General features: G+C 48.2%; 1 protein-coding gene across 1 annotated transcript in view; it reads right to left on the bottom strand.

Moving 5' to 3' along the window:
• Positions 1 to 7,753: 7,753 nt before the first annotated feature.
• The window catches only part of LOC139247609 (uncharacterized), a 36,500-nt gene continuing 19,119 nt past the window's right edge, over positions 7,754 to 25,134 (bottom strand). Inside the window, exons 5-10 of the mRNA XM_070871681.1 lie at positions 20,590 to 20,685; positions 20,252 to 20,347; positions 17,820 to 17,915; positions 17,482 to 17,577; positions 14,985 to 15,070; positions 7,754 to 7,837 (exon numbers count right to left, since the gene is read on the bottom strand). Coding sequence (XP_070727782.1) covers positions 7,754 to 7,837; positions 14,985 to 15,070; positions 17,482 to 17,577; positions 17,820 to 17,915; positions 20,252 to 20,347; positions 20,590 to 20,685 — 554 coding nt within the window. The remainder of the gene's footprint in view (positions 7,838 to 14,984; positions 15,071 to 17,481; positions 17,578 to 17,819; positions 17,916 to 20,251; positions 20,348 to 20,589; positions 20,686 to 25,134) is intronic.

Raw genomic sequence — 25,134 nt, 5'->3', positions numbered from 1 at the left:
GCATGGAAAAGGAAGAGGAGGATGAGGAGGGGGACAAGGGGGGAGAGGAGGATCTTACACTAACTTCTCCCAGAACAACTCCTTTGGTCAATTGTCCCCCAATTGACTACGCAGCTTGATTGTGCAGGGATCCTCCCCGGACGACGAACCCATTCTGAATGAGTGGCAACCCTTTTTGATAGATACGGGAGCCTTCATGTCTTCTGTACAATCAAAGCTTAAACTCCCTGCCTCTACTGAAACACAGGAACTTTCAGGATTCTTGGTACAAATCTCGACATTCCCAGTGTCAGAACCGGTTAAAATGGGTTACCAGGAAGAATCGGTGGAACATCGAGTTGTTATCACAACCAATCTGGACTGTAACTTGATGGCTAGAGACCTCCTTTGCAAATTCCAGTTGCATTTGGAGTGTGGAGATAATGGGATTATTGTAAAACAGGAAACCCTTAAGCGGCAGTATTATACCACTAGAACCCCTCAGTGGTGGTCTCTGGACCTGCCGCAGGCACCCTATCACGTGACCCTAGCATACGATCCCAGTGGAAAGAATCAGGACCTGCAGAACTTTTATCAGGATCACGAAGGGGAAGTGAAGGGAATTCTATTCAGGGCTAGAGTGACTGGACTGGAAAGAGAGGCAGATTTTGTGGAAGTGGATAAGAATCTGTGGAAACAGCCCCTAACAATGGCACCGCATATTGCTCGTGAAGTATTAGCCCCTCACCATGCTAAGGATTTGGGAGTTATGGTACGCAAGGCCATAGATGAGGCTGACCCTACCAGCCGGGATGTGCAAATAAAACATGGCCGAACAGTCCAATTTCATGGGGACCCCGAGAAGGTCTTAAGGACTCTACAGCATCATACTGGCTCCGGCATACCTGACTATGTGGATCTTCATGTGTGGGCAGAGGACCCCTCCCAAGTGGGTTATACTCCCATTAATTGAGATCCCAGTGCAGGGCAATGTGGACTGGCCCTCTATCCGACAGAACCCACTGAAATCACAGGCAATCCTAAACTGACTTTTCGGCACTGTACTGCAAATAATCCAGCCTGTTTTCTTACTGAGCCACCCCAAGATGAGGAAGAACCCAGTCATGATTGCTTATCTTTAATTTAAGAGGCCATATCAGTCAGGGAAGATTTAGTTGATGGAAGATCCAGACTGTATTCTTACTGAGCCACCCCAAGATGAGGAAGAACCCAGTCATGATTGTTTATGTATGTTGACGGAAGTACTTCTATTAATCAAGAAGATACACGAATCTCAGGATACGCCATAGTAAACCAGGAGAATCAGGTCTTGGAATCTGCTGCTTTGAAACCGCCTATTCTGCTCAACAAGCTGAACAATTCGCCCTCACCCAAGCCTGTATCTTGGCCAAAGATCTCAAAGTCAATATCTATACCGACTCTAGGTATGCCTTTGGGGTGGCCTATGATTTCGGACAATTATGGAAAAATAGGGGATTCCTAACCTCACAGGGGAATGAGATATCTCAAACAGTTAGTATCTGATTTGTTGCAAGCCCTCATGTTCCCCAAACGCATTGCCATTGTCAAATGTACCGCCCATACTACCGGAAATTCTCTGGTTGATATACGGAATCGTTGTCCTGACCAAGAGGCCAAACAGGCCTCTCGTGACCAACAGATGGTAGTGCCCAAAATTATGAGTCAGATTAAAAATCCTTCGAAGGATAAGTTAGCCTCGGAAAAAAACCAATGCCAACCATCCAAGATGTTATAAAAGCACAGGGGGACGCTCCTGAAAAAGATAAACTGTTGTGGAAATATTATGCATGTACTTATGACAATGTTTCTAAACTCTGGACCACTCCCGCGGAACAGACTTGCATGTCTGACGAGTTGGCCTCATGGGTTATAGAATGTCTGCATATTGCTACTCATTGTGGAGCAAGGACCACGAGTGACACACTTTTGGCTACTTGGTGGCACCCTAAACTCCAGGCGCTCACCCAGAACATCAGTAGTCGTTGCCTGGTTGGCCAGCAACATAATCCAGGGAAGGGAGTCCCCTGTGATTGGGGTAAAACGCCCCTACCCGAAGGTCCCTTTGAGACATTTCAGTTGAACTACATTGAGTTGCAAAAAGTTCAGTGTTACAGGTATGTGTTAGTAATAGTAGATGTGTTTAGCAGATGGATTGAAGCCTACCCTAACCTGGACGATAAGACTCAGACTGTTGTTAAGGTGTTAATGAGGGAAATTGTTCCTAGATATGAGATCTCAGCTAGACTGATGACCACCTATGTTCTTTCTCTGACTCAGGCTCTGCGACTAGTTCACAACCAGGTTCAAGATGCTCACCTCGACCTCCCAGTTTTACCCGAATTGTCCCTCGTGGCACCAGGGAAGTATGGATTCGGAAGGGATTAGAGCCACAATGGGAGGGGCCTTTTTAGGTGTCACTCACTACCCCCACTGCAGCCAAGGTTGAGGGGAAAAGTGCCTGGGTTCACCTGCACCACTGCAAGCTCATCACCATTTAAACAAATTTTGCTGGTTAGTCTAATTCCTGTTTCTGTTCCAGATCTCCTCCTCCCTATAGCTGAACAAGGCAGTTGAAGGAGGATCAGTTTGAACTCTTACCTGTCAAACAGCCAAACACACTGACGGAAACCTGAAGGGAAACGTGAAAACAGAACTCTTTTTATCAGCTAAATAATTGGACTATTTATAAGATGAGACTGTGTCTGTATGCTACTGTCTGCATAATAGTGTTGATATATGACAGTTTTGGTGCACGGGAAGGAAGACAAAGGCGAGAGCTCCATGTAAACACCTTTTTGTATATGTCTTACGTTTATGCGGAAAAAGGGCACTTCACTAGATGCTGGGTGTGTTCACATATCCCTATACATTCTAAAGGGGGAATTCCTTTGCGCACCGTTCCCCTGACCCTAACTGAGACTGTTAGATGGATTCAAAGAAACGATATTGGAACAGGTAGCTAACCGCACTGCTGAGGCTCTGGAGGGCATCACAGCTGAAATGGTAGCGATAAGGACCGTAGCATTACAAAACCGAATGGCCCTCGATTACCTGTTAGCTGAGAAAGGGGGAACGTGTGCCCTGATAGGATCTGAATGTTGCACTTACATTCCTGATAGTTCAGAAAACATAACCCACCTTGCCGATCACATAAGGAGGGAGGTGAAAAAGTTATCCACACCAGCAAAAGAACTTAGCAGGTTTGATTGGTTTCTGGGTGGATCTTGGAGATCCTATCTAATACATGGCGCAATTGTTCTCATCATAATAATTACCTGCTGTTTGATTGTTGGTTGCCTTAACCTCTGCTGTAAAGCAATGACAAGGTTAGCAGACCCTCTTGTGGTCAAGGGTTCCCGGGTTATGATCCAACAAACTAGAGAACTACTCAACAATGCAATACTCATAGAATGATCCTAAATGTTATCATAGAATGATAAAAGGGGGGATGTGGATATCTGAACGGAATATATGGAATTAAGGACAGTAAAGTAAACGGGATATATGAAAATGTATAAGCCATGGAAGAATAGCTGGGAGAATGTCAGATTGCAAATAGTGCAACATCAGCATAGCTAACAGTCTGTCTCAAGGTTTCAAGTCACTAATCCTGCCAATAATATATAATTGTAACATGAAATACATCTGCAGAATTGCAAGGTCTCAGTTAATAGTCACACCATTAGATTGAAACATTTGGAGGCAATACTTAAGCTTTCAAGAAGAACATCTCATATAGATTGACTAATGAGTGACTGAGTTAGACTGTCAATCCATTTGTATTTTGTTATCTGATTTCAAAACTGTATAACTGTTAACGCTTTACGATGTAACTTCACCTATCCGTAGGGAGTGTGTACGCTCTATCCAGAGAGTATATCTTCTGTCTGATAGGTCTTACTGGCCGGTAATAAAGACTGCTTTGTTCAAAGCACAAGAGGTATTCGACTCAGTAATTTTACTGAACCAGATTGAGGTAAAAGAATCCAGGAATTAACATTCTCATGTCCGATCTTTTGCAGATGTTGCGCTCGATGTCACCCCCGTGTCCTCGGGGCTCCAGCCCGGGCTCACACCAGCAGAGGGTTCCCCAACATCTGGGGCATGTTTACCTCAGTGACCGAGTAAGTATATAGTGATACACTATGGGGCTCCTTGTAAATACTGACACACTCCCGAGGACCTCCTGTAAATATTGACACCTCCGGGAACCCCCTGTAAATACTGACACATTCCCGGGGACCCCCTGTAAATACTAACACACTCCAGAGCACCCCCTGTAAATACTGACACATTCCCGGGGACTCCCTGTAAATACTGACACACTCCCAGGGACCCCTGTAAATACCTACACACTTCCAGGGACCCCCTGTAAATACTGACACACTCCGGGGGACCCCCTGTGAATACTGACACACTCCCGAGCACCCCCTGTAAATACTGACACACTCCCGAGCACCCCCTGTAATTACTGACATACTCCCAGGGACCTCCTGTAAATAATGACGCACTCCCGGGGACCCCCTATAAATACTGACACACTCCCGGGGACACCCTGTAAATACTGACACACTCCCGGGAACCCAATGGAAATACTGACACACTCCCGGGGACACCCTGTAAATACTGACACACTCCCGGGAACCCAATGGAAATACTGACGCACTCATGGGGACCCACTGTAGATACTAACATACTCCCAGGGACCGCCTGTAAATACTGACACACTCCTGGGGACCTCCTGTAAATACTGACACATTCCCGGGGACCCCGTGTAAATACTGACACACTCCCGCGGACCCCCTGTAAATACTGACACACTCCCAGGGACCCCCTATAAATACTGACACACTCCCAGGGACCCCCTATAAATATTGACACACTCCCAGGGACCCCCTGTAAATACTGACACACTCCCGGGGACCTCGTGTAAACACTGACACACTCCCGAGCACACCCTGTAATTACTGACATACTCCCAGGGACCTCCTGTAAATACTGACACACTCCCAGGGACCCAATGGAAATACTGACACACTCCCAGGGACCCCCTATAAATATTGACACACTCCCGGGAACCCAATGGAAATACTGACGCACTCATGGGGACCCCCTGTAAATACTGACACACTCCCAGGGACCCCCTGTAGATACTAACATACTCCCAGGGACCGCCTGTAAATACTGACACACTCCCGCGGACCCCCTGTAAATACTGACACACCCCCGGGGACCCCCTGTAAATACTGACACACTCCCAGGGACCCCCTATAAATACTGACACACTCCCAGGGACCCCCTATAAATACTGACACACTCCCAGGGACCCCCTATAAATACTGATACACTCCCGGGGACACAATGGAAATACTGACATACTCCCGGGCACTTACTGTAAATACGGACACACTCCCAGGGACCCCCTGTAAATACTGACGCACTCCTGGGGACCCCGTGTAAATACTGACAATCTCCTGGGGTCCCCTGTAAATACGGACACACTCCCAGGGACCTCCTGTAAATACTGACGCATTCCTGGGGACCTCCTGTAAATACTGACGCACTCCTGGGGACCCCGTGTAAATACTGACAATCTCCTGGGGTCCCCTGTAAATACTGGCACACTCCCGGGATGAAGGGATTGTCTTATGAGGAAAGGTTGAGCAGTTGGGCCTGTACACATTGGAATTTCGAAGAATGAGAGGTGATCTTATTGAAATGTATAAGATACTGAGGGAGCCCGACAGGGTAAATGCTGAGAGGATATTTCTCATCGTTGGTGAATCCAGAACTCGGGGACATCGTTTCTGAATAAGAGGCCGCCCATTTATGACGGAGAAAAGGAGGAATTTCTTCTGTCAGAGGGTCGTGAATCTTTGGAATTCTCTGCCGCAGAGAGCTGTGGAGGCTGGGTCATTGAATATATTCAAGGTGGAGATAGACAGATTCTTGCACTGTAGGGGAGTGAAGGGTTAAGGGGAGCGGGCGGGGAAGTGGAGCTGAGTCCATGATCGGATCAGCCATGATCGTATTGAATTACGGAGCAGGCTCGAGGGGCCGTGTGGCCTACTCCTGTTCCTATTTCTTATGTTCTTATGGGGCATAACCTCAAAAATGTGAGCTAGGCCGATCAGGGATGATGTGAGGAAAAACTTCTTCACGCAAAGGGTAGTGTAAATCTGGGATTCTATCCCCACAGAAACCTGTTGAGGCTGGGGGTTAATGACAGATGTCAATACTGAGCCTTTTGTTGGGTAAGGGTACCAAGGGATATGGGACCAAGGCAGGTAGACAGAGTTAAGGTACAGATCAGCCATGATCTCATTGAGTGGGGGAACAGGCTCGAGGGACTGAACCACCTACTCCTGTCCCCATGTCCCTGTGTGAGCCATTTTGAGTGAGATGGATTAGCCAAGGTGAGCAGAATACAATGGGGGAGGGGGCACACTGGGTGCTGGAGATGGACAGATCCCACCCACCGGTTACAGTGACATCCCATCTGACCCCCCAGCCTCTCTCCACCAATCATTGGACAGCGAGTGTTCCTTACCGGGAGAAAAACACCGGCTTTTCCTGATCAGGTGATCTCGCCATTCCTCCAAGATCAATAAGCTTCTTGACACGTGCAGGTTAAGTGTTGGTTGATTTATTGAGCAGTACAGATCATGCAGTAGCACTTAAACACACACTAAATCGATGGGGCTTACAGACACAGCCGATGGTCAGGAGCTCAAAGGGCCTTACAGTTCTGAGCTCAGTATTCAGGCCCTACACACCCTTGCAGTACAAATCCCCATTTCCGTCCACCACTTTATTGCTCCTTTCTAAGCTCCAGTTTCCCCCTTGTCCAAATATCCATCAATGGAAGCTACAACTGTCCTGACCATGTCTGGCTCACATCTGCAGCTTTCCACCGTCACACCACAGAATGGGGACCAACCACTGGGTCATTTCCACAACACGCCTGTTCACTGACGTGGGTCAAGATGCAAACCTTTGGCTTTCCACTTCCTCAGGAATAAATCTCCGTGTCGGGAGAATCTCACTGGACCCGCCCATTACCAGTAACTTCGGTTAATAAAACTGGCACCCTTACCTATTTTACACTGGACTCATGAGCTCGGTTTACTCCATTCCTCCCTCATCTTATCAAAACGGTTAGCTTTTCTCTCATATAATTGCTGTTCTACCAAAGAATATCTTTACTTATAAGTCTATAATGAATTCTGTAAGGACCACAACCAGCTACTTGCCCCCACTCTAGGGAAACCCCAATGACAATGCTGATATCCACCCAGAGGTTCTCCTTTGGCCAGGACTACCTCCCGCCCGCCCGTTATCAGCGCTGACTGACAGCTCCCTGAAGCTCAGGAGCCTCTGCACAATGCTGGCTGGCTGGGTCTTTGCTGAGATTCCCTCACTGAGCAGGAGGTCCCCTCAGCCTGAAACAGGCCCGAGCTGGAGGCTCAGTCTCGGCCCAGTGGTTACTACTTAAACATGGGATGGTATTTCCCACCGCTAACGCTCAAAGCTCCCACACCCTCGCAGTATGAAGAGGAATCAATAGTGATACAAGAATAGCACGCGTCTCGTTGAAGGTTAACCTTTTGTAGAGAGTTTCCTTGGGTTAAACAAGACAACGGTCGGTCAGGCAGAGCCGGAATCGAGGCAGGCTGTCACACACACACACACGGAGACGGCATCACGGGCTCTGGCTGACCCGCTTGCTCCGTCAATTCCCATCCGAGCACTCAACGTCCTCCAGTTTGAAACGGAACTCCTCGTTTGGGCATTGTTCCTTTATCATCTGATTAATCTGCATCACAGACAGGAGAAAGTGTGGGTGTTACAGCAAGGGGGGAGTGCAGGGGGAGAGGGGGATAGAGAGAGAGAGAGAGAGAGAGAGACAGGAGAAAGGGTGAGTGTTACAGTAAGGGTGGAGTGCAGGAGGAGAGAGGGGGATAGAGAGAGAGAGAGAGACAGGAGAAAGGGTGAGTGTAGGGGGAGAGAGAGAGAGAGAGACAGGAGAAAGGGTGAGTGTTACAGCAAGAGGGGAGTGCAGGGGGAGAGGGGGATAGAGACAGGAGAAAGGGTGAGTGCAGGGGGAGAGAGGGGGATAGATAGAGAGAGAGAGAGAGAGAGACAGGAGAAAGGGTGAGTGTTACAGTAAGGGTGGAGTGCAGGAGGAGAGAGGGGGATAGAGAGACAGGAGAAAGGGTGAGAGTAGGGAGAGAGGGGGGGTAGAGAGAGAGAGAGAGAGAGAGAGACAGGAGAAAGGGTGAGTGTTACAGCAAGGGGGGAGTGCAGGGGGAGAGAGGGGGATAGAGACAGGAGAAAGAGTGAGTGCAAGGGGAGAGAGGGGGATAGATAGAGAGAGAGAGAGAGAGAGAGAGACAGGAGAAAGGGTGAGTGTTACAGTAAGGGTGGAGTGCAGGAGGAGAGAGGGGGATAGAGAGAGAGAGAGAGACAGGAGAAAGGGTGAGTGTAGGGGGAGAGAGAGAGAGAGAGACAGGAGAAAGGGTGAGTGCAGGGGGAGAGAGGGGGATAGAGAGAGAGACAGGAGAAAGGGTGAGTGTAGGGGGAGAGAGGGGGATAGAGAGAGAGAGAGGAGAAAGGCTGAGTGCAGGGGGAGAGAGGGGGATAGAGAGACAGGAGAAAGGGTGGGTGTAGGGGAGAGAGGGGGACAGAGAGAGAGAGGAGAAAGGGGGAGTATAAGGGGAGAGAGGGAGATCGAGAGAGCAACAGTATCCGTAATAAGGTGGATGAATTAACTGTGCAAATAGATGTTAACAAATATGATGTGATTGGGATTACAGAGACATGGCTCCAGGATGATCAGGGCTGGGAACTCAACATCCAGGGGTATTCAACGTTCAGGAAGGATAGAATAAAAGGAAAAGCAGGTGGGGTAGCATTGCTGGTTAAAGAGGAGATTAATGCAATAGTTAGGAAGGACATTAGCTTGGATGATGTGGAATCTATATGGGTAGAGCTGCAGAACACCAAAGGGCAAAAGACGTTAGTGGGAGTTGTATACAGACCTCCAAACAGCAGTAGTGATGTTGGGGAGGGCATCAAACAGGAAATTAGGGGTGCATGCAATAAAGGTGCAGCAGTTATCATGGGTGACTTTAATATGCAGATAGATTGGGCTAACCAAACTGGAAGCAATACGGTGGAGGAGGATTTCCTGGAGTGCATAAGGGATGGTTTTCTAGACCAATATGTCGAGAAACCAACTAGTGGGGAGGCCATCTTAGACTGGGTGTTGTGTAATGAGAGAGGATTAATTAGCAATCGCGTTGTGCGAGGCCCTTTGGGGAAGAGTGACCATAATATGGTGGAATTCTACATTAGGATGGAGAATGAAACAGTTAATTCAGAGACCATGGTCCAGAACTTAAAGAAGGGTAACTTTGAAGGTATGAGGCGTGAATTGGCTAGGATAGATTGGCGAATGATACTGAAGGGGTTGACTGTGGATGGGCAATGGCAGACATTTAGAGACCGCATGGATGAACTACAACAATTGTACATCCCTGTCTGGCGTAAAAATAAAAAAGGGAAGGTGGCTCAACCGTGGCTATCAAGGAAAATCAGGGATAGTACTAAAGCCAAGGAAGTGGCATACAAATTGGCCCGAAATAGCAGCGAACCCGGGGACAGGGAGAAATTTAGAACTCAGCAGAGGAGGACAAAGGGTTTGATTCGGGCAGGGAAAATAGAGTACGAGAGGAAGCTTGCAGGGGACATTAAGACGGACTGCAAAAGCATCTATAGATATGTAAAGAGAAAAAGGTTAGTAAAGACAAACGTAGGTCCCCTGCAGTCAGAATCAGGGGAAGTCATAACGGGGAACAAAGAAATGGCAGACCAATTGAACAAGTACTTTGGTTCGGTATTCACGAAGGAGGACATAAACAACCTTCCGGATATAAAATGGGTCAAAGGGTCTAGTAAGGAGGAGGAACTGAGGGAAATCCTTATTAGTCGGGAAATTGTGTTGGGGAAATTGATGGGATTGAAGGGCGATAAATCCCCAGGGCCTGATGGTCTGCATCCCAGAGTCCCCACTTTTTAAAAAAGGAGGGAGAGAGAAAACAGGGAATTATAGACCGGTCAGCCTGACATCGGTAGTGGGTAAAATGATGGAATCAATTATTAAGGATGTCATAGCAGTGCATTTGGAAAGAGGTGACATGATAGGTCCAAGTCAGCATGGATTTGTGAAAGGGAAATCATGCTTGACAAATCTTCTGGAATTTTTTGAGGATGTTTCCAGTAGAGTGGATAAGGGAGAACCAGTTGATGTGGTATATTTGGACTTTCAGAAGGCGTTCGACAAGGTCCCATACAAGAGATTGATGTGCAAAGTTAGAGCACATGGGATTGGGGGTAGTGTACTGACATGGATTGAGAACTGGTTGTCAGACAGGAAGCAAAGAGTAGGAGTAAATGGGTACTTTTCAGAATGGCAGGCAGTGACTAGTGGGGTACCGCAAGGTTCTGTGCTGGGGCCCCAGCTGTTTACACTGTACATTAATGATTTAGATGAGGGGATTAAATGTAGTATCTCCAAATTTGCGGATGACACTAAGTTGGGTGGCAGTGTGAGCTGCGAGGAGGATGCTGTGAGGCTGCAGAGCGACTTGGATAGGTTAGGTGAGTGGGCAAATGCATGGCAGATGAAGTATAATGTGGATAAATGTGAGGTTATCCACTTTGGTGGTAAAAACAGAGAGACAGACTATTATCTGAATGGTGACAGATTAGGAAAAGGGGAGGTGCAAAGAGACCTGGGTGTCATGGTACATGAGTCATTGAAGGTTGGCATGCAGGTGCAGCAGGCGGTTAAGAAAGCAAATGGCATGTTGGCCTTCATAGCAAGGGGATTTGAGTACAGGGGCAGGGAGGTGTTGCTACAGTTGTACAGGGCATTGGTGAGGCCACACCTGGAGTATTGTGTACAGTTTTGGTCTCCTAACCTGAGGAAGGACATTCTTGCTATTGAGGGAGTGCAGCGAAGGTTCACCAGACTGATTCCCGGGATGGCGGGACTGACCTATCAAGAAAGACTGGATCAACTGGGCTTGTATTCACTGGAGTTCAGAAGAATGAGAGGGGACCTCATAGAAACATATAAAATTATGACGGGGTTAGACAGGTTAGATGCAGGAAGAATGTTCCCAATGTTGGGGAAGTCCAGAACCAGGGGTCACAGTCTAAGGATAAGGGGTAAGCCATTTAGGACCGAGATGCGGAGGAACTTCTTCACCCAGAGAGTGGTGAACCTGTGGAATTCTCTACCACAGAAAGTTGTTGAGGCCAATTCACTAAATATATTCAAAAAGGAGTTAGATGAGGTCCTTACTGCTAGGGGGATCAAGGGGTATGGCGAGAAAGCAGGAATGGGGTACTGAAGTTGAATGTTCAGCCATGAACTCATTGAATGGCGGTGCAGGCTAGAAGGGCCGAATGGCCTACTCCTGCACCTATTTTCTATGTTTCTATGTTTCAATGTTAAGGAGGTGGCCTTGGAAATAGCGGATGCATTGACAGTCATTTTCCAACATTCCCTCGACTCTGGATCAGTTCCTATGGAGTGGAGGGTAGCCAATGTAACCCCACTTTTTAAAAAAGGAGGGAGAGAGAAAACAGGGAATTATAGACCGGTCAGCCTGACATCAGAAGTGGGTAAAATGATGGAATCAATTATTAAGGATGTCATAGCGCACATTTGGAAAAAGGTGACATGATAGGTCCAAGTCAGCATGGATTTGTGAAAGGGAAATCATGCTTGACAAATCTTCTGGAATTTTTTGGGGATGTTTCCAGTAGAATGGACAAGGGACAACCAGTTGATGTGGTGTATTTGGACTTTTAGAAGACTTTCGACAAGGTCCCACACAAGAGATTAATGTGCAAAGTTAAAGCACATGGGATTGGGGGTAGTGTGCTGACGTGGATTGAGAACTGGTTGTCAGACAGGAAGCAAAGAGTAGGAGTAAATGGGTACTTTTCAGAATGGCAGGCAGTGACTAGTGGGGTACCGCAAGGTTCTGTGCTGGGGCCCCAGCTGTTTACATTGTACATTAATGATTTCGACGAGGGGATTAAATGTAGTATCTCCAATTTGTGGATGACACTAAGTTGGGTGGCAGTGTGAGCTGCGAGGAGGATGCTATGAGGCTGCAGAGTGACTTGGATAGGTTCGGTGAGTGGGCAAATGCATGGCAGATGAAGTATAATGTGAATTAATGTGAGGTTATCCACTTTGGTGGTAAAAACAGAGAGACAGACTATTATCTGAATGGTGACAGATTAGGAAAAGGGGAGGTGCAACGAGACCTGGGTGTCATGCTACATCAGTCATTGAAGGTTGGCATGCAGGTACAGCAGGCGGTTAAGAAAGCAAATGGCATATTGGCCTTCATAGCGAGGGGATTTGAGTACAGGGGCAGGGAGGTGTTACTACAGTTGTACAGGGCCTTGGTGAGGCCACACCTGGAGTATTGTGTACAGTTTTGGTCTCCTAACTTGAGGAAGGACATTCTTGCTATTGAGGGAGTGCAGCGAAGGTTCACCAGACTGATTCCCGGGATGGCAGGACTGACCTATCAAGAAAGACTGGATCAACTGGGCCTGTATTCAAGAGTTCAGAAGAATGAGAGGGGATCTCATAGAAACGTTTAAAATTCTGACGGGTTTAGACAGGTTAGATGCAGGAAGAGTGTTCCCAATGTTGGGGAAGTCCAGAACCAGGGGTCACAGTCTAAGGATAAGGGGTAAGCCATTTAGGACCGAGATGAGGAGAAACTTCTTCACCCAGAGAGTGGTGAACCTGTGGAATTCTCTACCACAGGAAGTTGTTGAGGCCAATTCACTAAATATATTCAAACGGAGTTAGATGTGGTCCTTACTACTAGGGGGATCAAGGGCTATGGCGAGAAAGCAGGCTTGGCGTACTGAAGTTGCATGTTCAGCCATGAACTCATTGAATGGTGGTGCAGGCTCGAAGGGCCGAATGGCCTACTCCTGCACCTATTTTCTATGTTTTTATGACAGGAGAAAGGGTGAGTGTCGGGGGAGAGAGGGGGATAGAGAGAGAGAGAGAGACAGGAGAAAGGGTGAGTGCAGGGGAAGATGGGAGATAGAGAGAGCGACAGGAGAAAGGGTGAGTTTAGGGGGAGAGAGGGGGATAGAGAGAGAGAGAGAGAGACAGGAGAAAGGGTGAGTGTCGGGGGAGAGAGGGGGATAGAGAGAGAGAGACAGGAGAAAGGGTGCGTGTAGGGGGAGAGGAGGGGATAGAGAGAGAGGAGAAAGGATGAGTGTCGGGGGAGAGAGCGGGATAGAGAGAGCAACAGTGATAGTGATAGAGAGAGACAGAGAGAGTGAAAGTGAGAGAGAAAGAGGGAGAAAGTGACAGAGAGATAAACAGTGACAGAGAAAGAGGGGGATAGAGTGAGAGATAGAGAGGAGGATAGAGCGTGACAGTGAGAGAGAGAGAGAGGGAGAGATATAGATAAACATTGACAGAGAGCGAAAGAGGGGAATAGAGAGACAGAGACAGTGGCAGAGAGTGATAGAGAGACACAGAATGAGACAGTGTTTGAGAGAGAGAGCGACAGAGAGAAAGAGAAACAGTGACACTGAGAGAGGGGAGAAAGTGATAAAGGGACAGTTAGCGAGAGACAGTGTGTGAGAGAAAGACGTGAGGCAGTGGCAGAGAGAGATAGACAGAGGGCGAGAGAGAGAGAAAGAGATTGTGGCTGAGAAACAGAAAGAGAGAGACTGACAGTGAGAGATAGAATGGGAGAGAAACAGAGAAAGAGACATGGAGGGGGAGAGAGAGTGAACGAGAGAGATGGAGAAAGAGAGAGAGAGACAGAGAGCGATAGCAATAGAGATAGAGACCGTGACAGAGAGAGAGAGAGAGAGAAAAGAATGACAAAGCAACAAAGAGAAGTGATCCTAACATCATCAAGTCATTCAGCCCCTGGAGCCTGTTACATAGGAACAGGAGGAGGCCATTCAGCCCCTGGAACCTGTTACACAGGAACAGGAGGAGGCCCATTCAGCCCCTCGAGCCTGTTACACAGGAACAGGAGGAGGCCCATTCAGCCCCTGGAGCCTGTTACACAGGAACAGGAGGAGGCCATTCAGCCCCTGGAGCCTGTTACACAGGAACAGGAGGAGGCCCATTCAGTCCCTGAAGCCTGTTACACAGGAACAGGAGAAGGCCCATTCAGCCCCTGGAGCCTGTTACACAGGAACAGGAGGAGGCCCATTCAGCCCCTGGAGCTTGTTACATAGGAACAGGAGGAGGCCATTCAGCCCCTCGAGCCTGTTACACAGGAACAGGAGGAGGCCCATTCAGCCCCTGGAGCCTGTTACACAGGAACAGGAGGAGGCCCATTCAGCCCCTGGAGCCTGTTACACAGGAACAGGAGGAGGCCATTCAGCCCCTGGAGCCTGTTACATAGGAACAGGAGGAGGCCCATTCAGCCCCTGGAGCCTGTTACATAGGAACAGGAGGAGGCCCATTCAGGCCCTGGAGCCTGTTACACAGGGACAGGAGGTGGCCATTCAGCCCCTGGAGCCTGTTACACAGGAACAGGAGGAGGCCATTCAGCCCGTGGAGCCTGTTACACAGGAACAGGAGGAGGCCATTCAGCCCCTGGAGCCTGTGACATAGGAACAGGAGGAGGCCCATTCAGCCCCTGGAGCCTGTGACATAGGAACAGGAGGAGACCCATTCAGCTCCTGGAGCCTGTTACATAGGAACAGGAGGAGGCCCAGTCAGCCCCTCGAGCTGCCCGTGACCACAGCTCCATGAATGGGGTGTTGCGGGGGACAGGACGATACCCAGAGGGGGAAGTGGAGCTGGTGAATTCAGACGGCGAGAGGGAGGATGTGGTGTGGTGTGGCCCTGTGTTTGCCCTCAGTGCCGTGCTGTCTCTCACCCTCTCCGCAATGATCTTCTTCGTCGTGTCAGGATGGAGCTTGGTCGTCGAAGTAAGCTGCACATTAATCCACCGCTCCTTGGGATCTAAAAACAACAGTCACAACTTCAAAAGCCTAAACAGAGCGAGAGTTCAGCACAGGTCAAAGGGACCGAGTTAGAATTCTTGCTCCCCTCTATTTCATGCTCTCCTGCCTCTGTTTTTGCATTCACTCTCTCCTTCCCCTCCCTTTTATTCACTTTTTATCTCAGCCCCTCTTGCCTCCATTCTACTCTCTCTGTGTTTGCATTCTCGACCTTCCTTTCTCTCGCCCCCTTTTGTCTCCTCCTGTCCCCTGTTCCGATATGATTTCTATTCTCCCTTTGTGACGTTCTCAAGAACATCAGAAATAGGAGCAGGAGTCGGCCATTCAGCCCCTCGAGCCTGCTCCGCCATTCAGCAGGATCATGGCCGATCATCCACCTCAACTCCACCTTCCCGCACTGTCCCCATATCCCTTCGTTCCCCGAAATTATCCACCTCTGTCTTGGACATACTCAATGACTGAGCTCTCTCACATTTGCCCCATCTCTCAGTGAGAGAGAAAGATGGAGAGAGAGAGAGTTAGAGAGACAGAGGGAGAGCGAGACAGATAGAGAGTCAGAGAGAAAAATAGAGATAGAGACGAGAGGCAGAGCGAGAGGCAGAGAGAGAGATAGGCACAGAGATAGAGAGTCTTGGAGAGAGATAGAGAGGGAGGCAGAGATAGAGAGACAAAGAGAAATGGAAGGACGGAGAGAGCGAGAGAGACAAAGCCATGGAGAGAAATAGAGAGTGAGAGAATCAGAAAAATATAGAGAGACAAACAGAAAGAAAGGGAGATAAACAGAGAGATTACATCAGTGAGAATGAGGAGGAGTGGAGATGGAAGCCGAGAGAAGATTAGTGAAGCACACATTATATATTCCCGTGTTTGCCCCAATGATTGTACACAGCGAATACAAGAGACAGTAACTTGTGTTGTGACAGCACCGACCGGGCAAAGCTAGTGACCGACAGTGATGGCTCTTGGTGCACAGACTGATGGCACACCTGCTTTGGGAGACTCGGGCCCGATATATTTGCGCCTGACTAAGACAGAGAGAGGGATTTAATTTCCCTGAATTGTTGAGAACCTGAGATGTTCTCACCCTCAACAAAATCCTCCTGAAAGGTGGGAGATTCCTCAGGTGTAGACAGAGGGTCATCTGATGCCAAAACAGTCCCAGAATCTGAGGGTCAAATATAGACAGCCTGAATTTCACTGGGACTCTGAGTGGTTGATGGAATGGAGAGAGGACAGGAGGGAGAGACAGAGAGAGAGAGAGATACAGGCAGGGGCACAGAGAGAGACATGGTGATAAAGACAGGGACACAGAGAGAAAGAGAGAGGGACAGAGAGAGATACAGGTAGGGGCACAGAGAGAGAGAGGGACAGAGAGAGATACAGGCAGGGGCACAGAGAGAAAGAGAGAGGGACAGAGAGAGATACAGGCAGGGGCACAGAGAGAAAGAGAGATACAGGCAGGGACACAGAGAGAAAGAGACATAGTGATAGAGATAGGGACAGAGAGAGATACAGGTAGGCGCACAGAGAGAGAGAGACAGAGAGGGACAGAGAGATACAGGCAGGGGCACAGAGAGAAAGAGTCATAGTGATAGAGACAGGGACACAGAGAGAAAGTGAGAGATAAAGACAGAGAGAGGGAACACAAGAGTAAGAGAGAGAGAGAGACAGATACAGAGAGAGAGGGAGACGGATGATTTCGGCAGTTATTATGATGAACAGTCTGTAGAATGGACCCCACAAGGCAGATACCTGAGGTGAATGTCAGATACCAGTCTTTATATAACCCAAAATCATCCAAACCCATTCCCCTTGTCACTGCATTTTTAAATTGGGTCCTGGGATGTGGGTGTCACTGGCAAGGCCGGCATTTATTGCCCATCCCTAATCGCCCTGGAGAAGGTGGTGAGCCGCCTTCCTGCATACGACTGAGTGGATCGCTGGGTATTTCAGGGGGCAGTTAATTTTCCAACACATTGTTGTGGGGCTGGATCCATACATAAGCCAGACCGGTAAGGGCGGCAGATTTCCTTCCCTGAAGGGCATTAGTCTTTATATAACCAGTAATCATCCCATTCTACTCCCCTCAGTCACTGCATCCCACTCCCCTCAGTCACTGCATCCCACTCCCCTCAGTCACTGCATCCCACTCCCCTCAGTCACTGCATCCCACTCCCCTCAGCCACTGCATCCCACTCCCCTCAGTCACTGCATCCCACTCCCCTCAGTCACTGCATCCCCACTCCCCTCAGTCACTGCATCCCACTCCCCTCAGTCACTGCATCCCACTCCCCTCAGTCACTGCATCCCACTCCCCTCAGTAAGAGACCGGAATTGATCTGAGGGACTGAATATTTCTGTAGTTACACTGGGAGAAAGGAACATTTAGAATGGACCCCACAAGGCAGATACCTGAGGTTGAAGACCCCTCTGGGATAATGGATGGACGGTCAGTAGTTTCACGGGTCGATTGATCCTCAGGCCCCTGAGTTGGGGATGTCTCTGTATCTGTAATAAAGGAAGAGAGATATGGGAGCGTGGAGAATGACAGAACAGGCCATCAGGCTGATGCTAGATCCGGAGAATATCAGATACCAGTCTTTATATAACCAGAATATTACAATCCCTCACCCCTCAGTCACTACAACCCACTCCCCTCAGTAACAGATGGATGAATCTCTGGGATTGAGGATTTCAGCAGTTACATTAGGTGAACAGCCTGTGTAGAATGGACCCCACAAGGCAGATACCTGAGGCTGTAGAGCCCGCTGGGATAGTGGATGGACGGTCAGTGGTTTCACGGGTCGATTGATCCTCGGGCCCCTGAGTTGGGGATGTCTCTGGGTCTGTAATAAAGGAAGAGAGACATGGGAGAGTGCAGAGTGGAGAACCCGAACAGTTCATCAGGCTGGTACTAGAGTCCGGAGAATGTCAGATACCAGTCTTTATATAAAATCCAGAATCTTCCAGGCCCCTCATTCACTACATTTTTAAATTGGGTCCTGGGATGTGGGCGTCACTGGCAAGGCCGGCATTTATTGCCCATCCCTGATTGCCCTGGAGAAGGTGGTGGTGAGCCGCCTTCCTACATACCACTGAGTGGATCGTTGGGCTATTTCAGAGGGCAATTAAGTGTCCAACAAATTGTTGTGGGTCTGGACCCATATATAGGCCAGACCGGTAAGGACGGCAGATTTCCTTCTCTGAAGGACATTAGTCTTTATAAGAACATAAGAAATAGGAGCAGGAGTAAGCCATATGGCCCCTCGAGCCTGCTCCACCATTTAATAAGATCATGGGCTGATCCAATCATGGACTCAGCTCCACTTCCCCGCCAACTCCCCATAACCCCTTATTCCCTTATCGTTTAATAAACTGTCTATTTCTGTCTTAAATTTATTCAATGTCCCAGCTTCCACAGCTCTCGAAGGCAGCGAATTCCATTGATTTACAACCTTCTGAGAGAATAAATTTCTCTTCATCTCTGTTTTAAATGGGTGGCCCCTTATTCTAAGATCATGTCCCCTAGTTCTAGTCTCTCCTATCAATGGATACATCTTCTCTGCATCCACCTTGTCAAGCCCCCTCATAATCTTATATGTTTCGATAACATCACCTCTCATTCTTCTGAATTCCAATGAGTAGAGGCCCAACCTACTCAACCTTTCCACAAAAGTCAACCCCCTCATCTCCGTAATCAACCTAGTGAACCTTCTCTGAACTGCCTCCAAAGCAAGTATATCCTTTCGTAAATATGGAAACCAAAACTGCATTCAGTATTCCAGTGTGGCCTCACCAATACCCTGTATAACTGTAGCAAGACTTCCCTGCTTTTGTACTCCATTCCCTTTGCAATAAAGGCCAAGATTCCATTGGCCTTCCTGATCACATGCTGTACCTGCATTCTATCCTTTTGTGTTTCATGCACAAGTACCCCCAGGTCCCGCTGTACTGCAGCACTTTGCAATGTTTCTCCATTTAAATAATAACTTGCTCTTCCATTTTTTCTGACAAAGTGCATGACCTCTCACTTTCCAACATTATACTCCATCTGCTAATTTTTTGCCAACTAACTTAGCTGTCTATGGCCTTTTGCAGGTTTTTTGTGTCCTCCTCACACATTGCTTTTCTTCCCATCTTTGTATCATGAGAAAACTTGGCTACGTTACACTCAGTCCCTTCTTCCAAGCCGTTAAGATAGATTGTAAATAGCTGGGGTCCCAGCACTGATCCCTGCGGCACCCCACTAGTTACTGATTGCCAACCCAAGAACCAACCATTTATCCTGACTCTCTGTTCTCTGTTAGTTAGCCAATCCTCGATCCATGCTAATATATAACCCCCAAACCAGTGCAGTAACCTTTTATGTGGCACCTTGTCAAATGCCTTCTGAAAGTCCAAATACACCACATCCACTGGTTCCCCTTTATCCACGCTGTTCATTACATCCTCAAAGAACTCCAGCAAATTCGTCAAACATGACTTTCCCTTCGTAAGTCCATGCTGACTCTGCCTGACCGAATTTTGCTTTTCCAAATATCCTGCTACTGCTTCTTTAATAATGGACTCCAACATTTTCCCAACTACAGTTGTTAGGCTAACTGGTTTATCGTTTCCTGCTTTTTGTCTGTCTCCTTTTTTAAATAGGGGCATTACATTTGCAGTTTTCCAATCTTAAGGGGCCTCCCCAGAATCCAGGGAATTTTGGTAAATTACAACCAATGCATCCACAATCGCTGCTGCTACTTCTCTTAAGATCCCAGGATACAAGCCATCAGGTCCGGGGGATTTATCTGCCTTTAGTCCCATTATCTTACTGAGTCGCACCACCTTAGTGATTGTGATTGTGTTAAGTTCCTCCCCCCCATAGCTCCTTGACTATCCACTGTTTCAATATTGTTAGTGTCCTCTACCATGGACCGATACAAAATATTTGTTCAGAGTTTCTGCCATCTCCATGTTCCCCATTACTAATTCCCCGGTCTCGTCCTCTAAGGGATCAACATTTACTTTAGCCACTCTTTTCCTTTTTATATAACCATTAATCATCCCATCCCACTCCCCTCAGTCACTGAATCTCACTCCCCTCAGTAAGAGACCGGAATTAATCTGAGGGACTGAATATTTCTGTAGTTACACTGGGAGAAAGGAACATTTAGAATGGACCCCACAAGGCAGATACCTGAGGTTGAAGACCCCTCTGGGATAGTGGATGGATGGTCAGTGGTTTCACGGGTCGATTGTTCCTCGGGCCCCTGAGTTGGGGATGTCTCTGGGTCTGTAATAAAGGAAGAGAGACATGGGAGCGTGGAGAATGACAGAACAGGCCATCAGGCTGACGCTAGATCCGGAGAATGTCAGATACCAGTCTTAATATAACCAGAATATTACAATCCCTCGCCTCTCAGTCTCCTTGCCCCACTCCCCTCAGTAACAGATGGATGAATCTCTGGGATTGAGGATTTCTGTAGTTACATTGGGTGAACAGCCTGTGTAGAATGGACCCCACAAGGCAGATACCTGAGGCTGTAGACCCCACTGGGATAGTGGATGGACGGTCAGTGGTTTCACGGGTCGATTGATCCTTGGGCCCCTGAGTTGGGGATGTCTCTGGGTCTGTAATAAAGGAAGAGAGACGTGGGAGAGTGCAGAGTGGAGAATCCAAACAGATCATCAGGCTGGTACTAGAGTCCAGAGAATGTCATAACACCAGTCTTCATATAACCCAGAATCTTCCAATCCCACAACATTAAATCACTTTTTCCCACTCCTGTCAGTCCCTGCATCCCCCAACCCTCAGTCTTCTCATCCTATTCCCCTCCATCTCCCCATCCCACTCCCCTCAGTCTCCTCATCCCACTCCCCTCAGTCTCATCTCACTGCGCTCAGTCTCCTCATCCCACTCCCCTCATCGCACTGCCCTTAGTCTCCTCATCCCGCGCCCCTCATCCCGCGCCCCTCATCCCACTCCCCTCAGTCTCCTCATCCCACTCCCCTCAGTCTCATCTCACTGCGCTCAGTCTCCTCATCCCACTCCCCTCATCGCACTGCCCTCAGTCTCCTCATCCCGCGCCCCTCATCCCGCGCCCCTCATCCCACTCACCTCAGTCTCCTCATCCCACTCACCTCAGTCTCCTCATCCCACTCACCTCAGTCTCCTCATCCCACTTGCCTCAGTAGCTTCTACCCCCTGAAGCACCAATAACCTCAGTCTCACTCTCCGCCCTGGTAGAAAATCCCCCAAATTAAAGCTGGATCTGTTCCTCCTTCTTTAAACCAGGTTTCCAACTGTCTCCCAGCTCAGTCTCCTCTCCAACTCACTGCTCACAGACAGACCTCATTGGGTATCTCAGTCCGCAGGTGAACACTGAGTGCAGATGGTGGGGACACTCGATGGTCAGTGACAGATATCATAAGAATATAACAACATAAGGAATAGGAGCAGGAGTTGGCCATACGGCCCCTCGAGCCTGCTCTGGTATTTAATACGATCATGACTGATCCGATCATGGACTCAGGTCCACTTCCCTGCCTGCTCCCCATAACCCCTTATTTCCTTATCGGTTAAGAATCTGTCTCTGTCTTAAATGTATTCAATGTCGCAGCTTCAACAGCTCTCTGAGGCAGTGAATTCCACAGATTTACAACTCTTTGAGAAAAGAAATTCTTCCTCATCTCGGTTTTAAATGGGCGGCCCCTTATTCTAAGATCATGCCCCCTAGTTCTCGTCTCCCCTATCAGTGGAAACATCCTCTCTGCATCCAACTAATCAAGCCCCCTCATAATTTTATACGTTTCGATAAGATCACCTCTCATTCTTCTGAATTCCAATGAGTAGAGGCCCAACCTACTCAACCTTTCCTCATAAGTCAACCCCCTCATCTCCGGAATCAACCTCGTGAACCTTCTCTGAACTGCCTCCAAAGCAAGTATATCTTTTCTTAAATATGGAAACCAAAACTGCATTCAGTATTCCATTGTGGCCTCACCAATACCCTGTATAACTGCAGCAAGACTTCCCTGCTTTTATACTCCATCCCCTTTGCAATAAAGGCCAAGATTCCATTGGCCTTCCTGATCACTTGCTGTACCTGCATACTATCCTTTTGTGTTTCATGCACAAATACCCCCAGGTCCCGCTGTACTGCAGCACTTTGCAATGTTTCTACATTTAAATAATAATTTGCGCTTCCATTTTTTCTGCCAAAGTGCATGACCTCACACTTTCCAACATTATACTCCATCTGCTAATTTTTTGCCAACTAACTTAGCCTGTCTATGGCTTTTTGCAGGTTTTTTGTGTCCTCCTCACACATTTCTTTTCCTTCCAGCTTTGTATCATCAGCAAACTTGGCTACATTATACTCGGTCCCTTCATCCAAGTCGTTAATATAGATTGTAAATAGTTGGGGTCCCAGCACTGATCCCTGCGGCACTACACTAGTTACTGATTGCCAACCTGAGAATGAACCGTTTATCCCGACTCTGTTTTCTGTTAGTTAGCCAATCCTCTATCCATGTTAATATATTACCCGCAGTCCCGTGAAATTTTATCTTGTACAGTAACATTTTATGTAGCACCTTGTCTGGAAATCCAAATACGCCACATCCACTGGTTCCCCCTTATCCACCCTGCTCGTAACATCTTCAAAGAATTCCAGCAAATTTGTCAAACATGACTTCCCCTGCATAAATCCATTCTGACTCTGCCTGACTGAATTTTGCTTTTCCAAATGTCCTGCTACTGCTTCTTTAATAATGGACTCCAACATTTTCCCAACCACAGATGTTAGGCTAACTGGTCTATAGTTTCCTGCTTTTTGTCTGCCTCCTTTTTTAAATAGGGGCGTTACATTTGCAGTTTTCCAATCTTCCGGGACCTCCCTAGAATCCAGGGAATTTTGGTAAATTACAACCAATGCATCCACTATCCCTGCCGTTACTTCTCATGGGGTATCTCAGTCCCCGGGTGATCATTATCATAGGCAGTCCTTCGGAATCGAAGACGACTTGTTTCCACTCTTAGAATGAGTCATTCGGTGGCTGAACAGTGCAATACAAGAACCACAGTCCCTGCCACAGGTGGGACAGTCGTTGAGGGTAAGGGTGTGTGGGACTGGTTTGCCGCACGTTCTTTCCGCTGCCTCCGCTTGTTTTATGCATTCATTTGGCGATGTGACTCGAGGTGCTCAGCGCCCTCCCGGATGCACTTCCTCCACTTAGGGCGGCCTTTGGCCAGGGACTCCCAGGTGTCGGTGAGGATGTTGCACTTTATCAGGGAGGTTTTGAGGGTGTCCTTGTAACGTTTCCTCTGCTCACCTTTGGCTCGTTTGCCATGAAGGGGTTCCGAGTAGAGCGCTTGTTTTGAGAGTATCGTGTCTGGCATGCAGCCAATGTGACCTGCCCAGCAATGGTCAGTGCTTTAATGCTGGGGATGTTGGCCTGGTTGAGGACACTAATGTTGATGCGTCTGTCTCTCAGGGGATTTGTAGGATCTTGCGGAGGCATCGTTGGTGCCAACGACTTGAGGTGTCTACTGTACATGGTCCATGTCTCTGAGTCATACGGGAGGGCAGGTATTACTACGGCCCTGTAGACCATGAGCTTGGTGGTAGATTTCAGGGCCTGGTCTTCGAACACTCTTTTCCTCAGGCAGCCGAAGGCTGCGCTGGCGCACTGGAGGCGGTGTTAAATCTCCTCAAATGTCTGCTTTTGTTCTTAAGAGGCTCCCGAGGGAGAGGAAATGGTCCACATTGTCCACGGCCGCACCGTGAATCTTGATAACTATGGGGCAGTGCTGCGCGACGAGGACAGGCTGGTGGAGGACCTTTGTCTTACGGATGTTTAGCGTAAGGCCCATGCTTTCGAACGCCTCAGTAAATACGTCCACTCGATGCTCAGTGGGAGCTACCATGGGGTATCTCAGTCCCCGGGTGAACACTGAGTGTAGATGGTGGGGACACTCGATGGTCAGTGGGAGATACCATGGGGTATCTCAGTCCCCAGGTGAACACTGAGTGTAGATGGTGAGTGACACTCGATGGTCAGTGAGAGATACCATGGGGTATCTCAGTCCCCGGGTGAACACTGAGTGTAGATGATGGGGACACTCGATGGTCAGTGGGAGATACCATGGGGTATCTCAGTCCCCGGGTGAACACTGAGTGTAGATGGTGGGACACTCGATGGTCAGTGGGAGATACCATGGGGTATCTCAGTCCCCGGGTGAACACTGAGTGTCGATGGTGGGGACACTGGATGGTCAGTGGGAGATACCATGGGGTATCTCAGTCCCCGGGTGAACACTGAGTGTAAATGGTGGGGACACTCGATGGTCAGTGTCTCAGTCTTGGGGTGAAATTAGATTAGAAATAATTTGCTGTTCTTGATTCTTCATTGATAAATATAGAAACATAGAAAATAGGTGCAGGAGTAGGTCATTTGGATCAATAAGATCATGGTTGATCATTCATCTCAGTACCCCTTTCCTGCTTTCTCTCTTGAACCCTTTTGCCGTAAGGGCCATATCTAACTCCCTCTTGAATATATCCAATCAACTGGCATCAACAACTCTCTGAGGTAGGGAATTCCACAGGTTAACAACTCTCTGAGTGAAGAAGTTTCTCCTAATCTCAGTCCTAAATGGCTTACCACTTGTCCTTAGACTGTGTCCTCTGGTTCTGGACTTCCCCAACATCGGGAACATTCTTCCTGCATCTAACCTGTCCAGTCCCTTCAGAATTTAATATGTTCCTATGAGATCCCCTCGCATCCTTCGAAACTCCAGTGAATACAGGTCCAGTCGATCCAGTCTCTCCCATCCTCCTTAATGTCAGTCCTCCCATCCCGGGAATCAATCTAGTGAACCTTCGCTGCTCTCCCTCTATAACAAGAACGTCCTTCCTCAGATTAGGAGACCAAAACTGAACACAGTATTCCAAGTGAGGCCTCACCAAGGCCCTGTACAACTGCAGTAGGAACTCCCTGCTCCTATACCCAAATCTCCTAGCTATGAAGTCCAACATACCATTTGCCTTCTTCACTGCCTGCTGTATCTGAATGCCA

The sequence above is a fragment of the Pristiophorus japonicus genome, unplaced genomic scaffold, assembly GCF_044704955.1.
Source record: "Pristiophorus japonicus isolate sPriJap1 unplaced genomic scaffold, sPriJap1.hap1 HAP1_SCAFFOLD_275, whole genome shotgun sequence".
NCBI classification, from domain to species: domain Eukaryota; kingdom Metazoa; phylum Chordata; class Chondrichthyes; family Pristiophoridae; genus Pristiophorus; species Pristiophorus japonicus.
This window is presented reverse-complemented; position numbering and strand designations above follow the sequence as displayed.